At 36.4% G+C, this 4,715-nt stretch overlaps 1 protein-coding gene across 1 annotated transcript; it reads left to right on the top strand.

Annotated features, from left to right (window-relative positions):
• Positions 1 to 1,014: 1,014 nt before the first annotated feature.
• On the top strand, positions 1,015 to 1,467 carry LOC145980936 (uncharacterized). The gene has a single exon (XM_083114021.1). The coding sequence runs from the start codon at positions 1,015 to 1,017 to the stop codon at positions 1,465 to 1,467; it is 453 nt and encodes a 150-aa protein (XP_082970147.1).
• The last annotated feature ends 3,248 nt before the right edge of the window (positions 1,468 to 4,715 follow it).

Below are 4,715 nucleotides of genomic sequence, written 5' to 3'. Positions count from 1 at the left end.
ATGTGTGTGTGTAAATTATACTACATGTGTTCCTTATTTGTATACAAAATCCAAAGCGTTGATATTAAATTTGTTTCAGTGGTGGAGTTCTTTTGTGGAAAATGATTTCTGCGTTATAAATAAGGATATCGTGTCAATTTCCTGTTTAATTTTGCTTCTTGACTGCGTAATGTGGAATAACTATATCTTGCCTCTTTTATTTTATATATTTTATTACTCCCTTTTATGCTTCCTTTCAAATGTATCTCAAACACAATGTCTATTATCTTAATGACATGTGGAATATATAGGGTGTCCACACCGAAATGCCCTATTTTTGAGGCAGTTTAAAAATAGTAAATCTCTCTCGTTCCAGGTCTGACTTTTCCGTTGGGAGCAGAAGGACTTAAAGTTACTACCTAAATTTTTTCAACGTGTGGCGCGCATTGGTGTTGGCGTGGTTGTCCATCGAAATCAAAATGGCGTCAGTGCAGGAGAATTCACAAACTGTGCTTTGGTACGCGGAGTTTAAATCCATTGTGATGGTGCAAAGGCAGTTTCGTTGTGTTTTCAATAAAGCAGCACCAGACGTCAAGAGGATAAAATCATGGCACAGACAGTTTCTGGATACTGGTAGTATTCTGAAGCGGCATGGAGGGGGTTGAGAATGTCGCCAAACGTTCCAGCCAAGTCCACGCAAATAAATTCGTCAGGCTTCACGGGAACTTCAGATGCCACGTGCAACTGTTCATAAGATCCTCAAAAAGCGGTTGAATCTGTATGCATACAAGGTGCAGATTCTGCAGGCCATCAAGCCTGATGACAAGCAACGACGGTATGACTTTGCATGTGACATGCTTAACCGAATCGACCGGAATCCTGCCTTCTTATCATGTGTAATGTTTTCTGATGAGGCCACATTCCATGTCTCTGGTACTGTGAATAAGCATAACGTTAGAATTTGGGGTCAGAGAATCCACACAGTATCAGAGAAAAGGTGCGAGATAGCCCGAAAGTGACGTTTGATGTGGCTTCATGTGCGACAAGATCGTTGGACCGTTCTTCTTTGCTGAGGAAACTGTCACAGGAACGACGTACCTAGACATGCTGGAGTTGTTTTGTTTTCCCCAGGTTGAAGACCTGCAACCAAACCTTTGGTTTCAGCAAGATGGTGCTCCACCTCACTGGTCGCTGGATGTTCGGAAAACTCTGAATGAAACATTTCCAGGACGCTGGATTGGACGAGATGGACCCGTGCATTGGCCTCCACGCTCTCCGGACATCACACCATTATACTTTTTTCTCTGGGGCTACGTGAAGGACAGGGTGTTCGCCACTGCAGTGCGGGACCTTGAAGATCTCCGTAGTCGGATTGTGGAAGTGATTGGTACCATCCCTCCGGACATGTTGCAGCGGACCTGGATGGAAGTTGATTGTAGACTAGACATTCTTCATGTCACCGCAGGGGCTCACATGGAAGTGTTTTGATTTGTTGTAAATTTTTTTAAAAAAACTTAACTTCACATACAACCTATTTTTGTGAAAAAAAATTAATTAATTTCATTTCATTTTGTATGTGGAGCAAATTGAAAATAGGGCATTTCGGTGTAGACACCCTGTACATTTCTAAGTCATAAAGTCATTTTGGCTATAAATTTACCCTACAACCCATAAATTCAAACTTACACCCACATATGGAAAATTCAGTATACACCCTGAAAATATTTTTTTTTTAAAATGCAAATGTTAAATAATTTTAAGTAACTATCTATATATAATGGCCAACACAAGATTCAGTCATGTATTTTCTCTTTCATTTTATTAATTGCTTCAGATACGCAATGAATGGCTTTTAATAATGTTTTTTCCTATTAACATACAAGTTTTTAGCACATCAAGCTACCCATCAAAGGCTTGGAAATTTAATTATTACAATGACATTTAGTCATGGAAAGTGGTACAGGAGGAGAGGTATCTGTTCTCCCTTCATTTGTTTTTTTTTCTTTCATTCTTTCTTATATTTCTCAATTTTCTATTTTTCCACCTGTTGTCTCAATTCCCCCTCTCACTCTTTGTTAGAGAGAGAGAGAGAGAGAGAGAGAGAGAGAGAGAGAGAGAGAGAGAGAGAGGCTCCTTCCCTCTTCTCCTATATCTCTCTCTCACCTTCTGTCTCTCACTGCATTTCTGTCATTTTTCTTCTCTTCAAGATACATATACCTAGGTATGAGAGAGTCTCTCTTTCAGAAAGATAAAGAAATAAATATATGTGTGTGTGTCATCTCTATCTCCCCTTTCTCTCTCTCTAGCAGCCTCTCCCTTTTTCTCTCACTGCATTTATTTCCTTTTTCATTCTCTCCAAGAGAGAGAGAGATATAAATTGCAAGAGAGGAGAGAGACATGTGTGTATTTGAGAGAGGAAGTTATCTCTCTATTTCACTATCTTTAAAGGTTTAAGTGGGTGACTCTCTATCTATTATTTCTCTCTCTCTCTCTCTCTCTCTCTCGCTCGCTCGCTCGCTCTCTCACTCGCTCTACTTTCTTATCCTTCTTATGTGGAGGCAAGAGAGAGATACGTTAATAAAAGTTCCTGATTGTAATTTGTATACAAATTACACCATTCAAAACTATGTAATCTTTTCAGTTCTGCTTGCTTTAATCTGTTTTCGTCCCACATAAGTCCCTAATTATTTTATTTTTAAAGCTCCACGTCAGTTCCTCTATGGTAAAGTGCCCACTGTTTCACATTCATATTATATGAACCAACAACAACAAAAAATACTGTCTTGTATTTTTTAAATCAAATTTTTATATATTAAAGAAGATAAACGTTTATGAACAGAATTGAATGTTCTCTTTGTTTCCTGTTTGTGCTTTTCAATTGCTAATATTGTTTGTAACTGGCTGGATTTGGAAATTGATTTGAGCAGGTTATCAATAAGAAAGTTTTTGTTTAACCTATGTGTGTTGTGTAATGTATTATGTCACTTCGTTTTGGCCTATAAGCATATAATAAGCATATAACAGAATCTGTCTCCTTTACAGTATAAAATTATTATCGCTATTATATTTACACCACCTACATTTGGTAATGTTTTCCCAGTGTCAATTGAAATGTGATGTTTTGTTATAAAATTCGAGAAAAATATCATATTTATGAGTACTTTATCATTTACTTTCAGGAAGTATCTCCATTTTCTAACAGAAGATTTTGAAAATGAAGCACCTTATCTGGCTGGCACTATTAGTGGGAGGAAAGTTGTCCTGGTAGCTGGATGGTAGGAAGTGCAATTTGCCACTTTACAAACATTTATCTGTGCACTTGTTGGCATGTACTATATTTTTTTTAATTAGACTACCCCGAAATCTGTGCTACATGTATGGCAGTTGGCGAGTACATACTATTTTAAAGCAGAATGTGTATTAAACACCAGTGTATCTGTGTCAAACAATAAATATTCTGTCTCAAGATCTTCTATATAATTTGTTAGTATGAATTGCACCTAAGTTTCTCGACAATGCTTTTTACTCCTGCATCACTTAATTTTTGTTCATAATTTAAATTTTTCGATTTTTCTGTGATTTTAATCTGCATGTACACAGTAAGATATAAACATGTAGATTAAATGAGAAGGAAAATCAATTTACTTCTTTTTCTCACCTTAAAAATGATTATGATTTCTCATTTTGTGCACAAGTTATTTTCAAAATGTCCTGAAAGTGTTATTTTTATGTGTTCTATATTCAATTTAATATTTGCACATATAACCATAAAATCACAAAGATACCACTTTGAAACGGAAAGGTGTGTTATATGTGAACAAGAGACACCCTTTATTTCTTCAAGTCAGTACTCTTAAGTAGGAGGATACTAACACCCACATTCCCCTGCAGTAGAGAAATTTACACTAGGCCTAAACATCCCTCCACTTAAAAAAATTCCAGTAATCATGAATTCTCTCATTGTGTACTAAGAAGTTTTCTGAGTATGTTCTAAATAATTTCCAGAATGCACTTTACACACTTGTAGAATATTTAATATTGACAATACTCTTTTCCATCACTTTTTCAGCAATTGCAACACATTAAATGTGAAGTGCTTCAAGAGAGTGTACGAAAAGTGAAATATTTTTTACAGTAGAAAAATGTATTGAAACTTTTCCCTTGCAGGTATGCAACCCCCATGACCAAGGAAAGGAAGAAAATTGACGCACTTAAACGTGTCACTCTACACACTAAAAGTGCATCAAATTTTTTGACTCCAAAGACACGTTTTGGTGCATCAAACAAAATATCCACTTAAATGTGTCATTTGACACATTTATTTTGATGCATTTAGGTGCATCATCCAGTTTATGCATTTTGGTGAATCATTTGACACATTTATTTTGATGCATTTAGGTGCATCTTTCGATTTGATGCATGTTTAATGTGTCGTTGGAGTCAAAAAAATTATGCACTTTTGTGTGTCAATTGACACACTTTGAGTTCTGTGTGTAGGATCCGAACCACTGTTTGCCTTCACCGCATATCGAACCAGAGACCTCTTGATCAGAAGGAAACGATGCTGTTGCTAGAAGTTGTTAACATTGCGATGTAAAATTAATGGACAATGGAAGATAAATGTTCATACTTTATGCACTAGTTGTAGAACCACAATTACGAAGATATTTCTGGAGGGAGTTGGTACCCAAAACTCTCCTCCCTTGAGTAAAGCAATAATGAGTTAAATTTGTGAT

The sequence above is a fragment of the Lepisma saccharinum genome, chromosome 28 (genome assembly GCF_977018435.1).
Source record: "Lepisma saccharinum chromosome 28, izLepSacc3.1, whole genome shotgun sequence".
Taxonomy (NCBI): domain Eukaryota; kingdom Metazoa; phylum Arthropoda; class Insecta; order Zygentoma; family Lepismatidae; genus Lepisma; species Lepisma saccharinum.
The sequence above is the reverse complement of the archived record's forward strand: the minus strand, read 5'-3'. Positions and strand labels throughout refer to the sequence as shown.

Bases quoted from the DNA above. Each gene is read 5' to 3' on its own strand.
- LOC145980936 (XM_083114021.1), top strand. From the start codon at position 1,015: ATGTGCGACAAGATCGTTGGACCGTTCTTCTTTGCTGAGGAAACTGTC.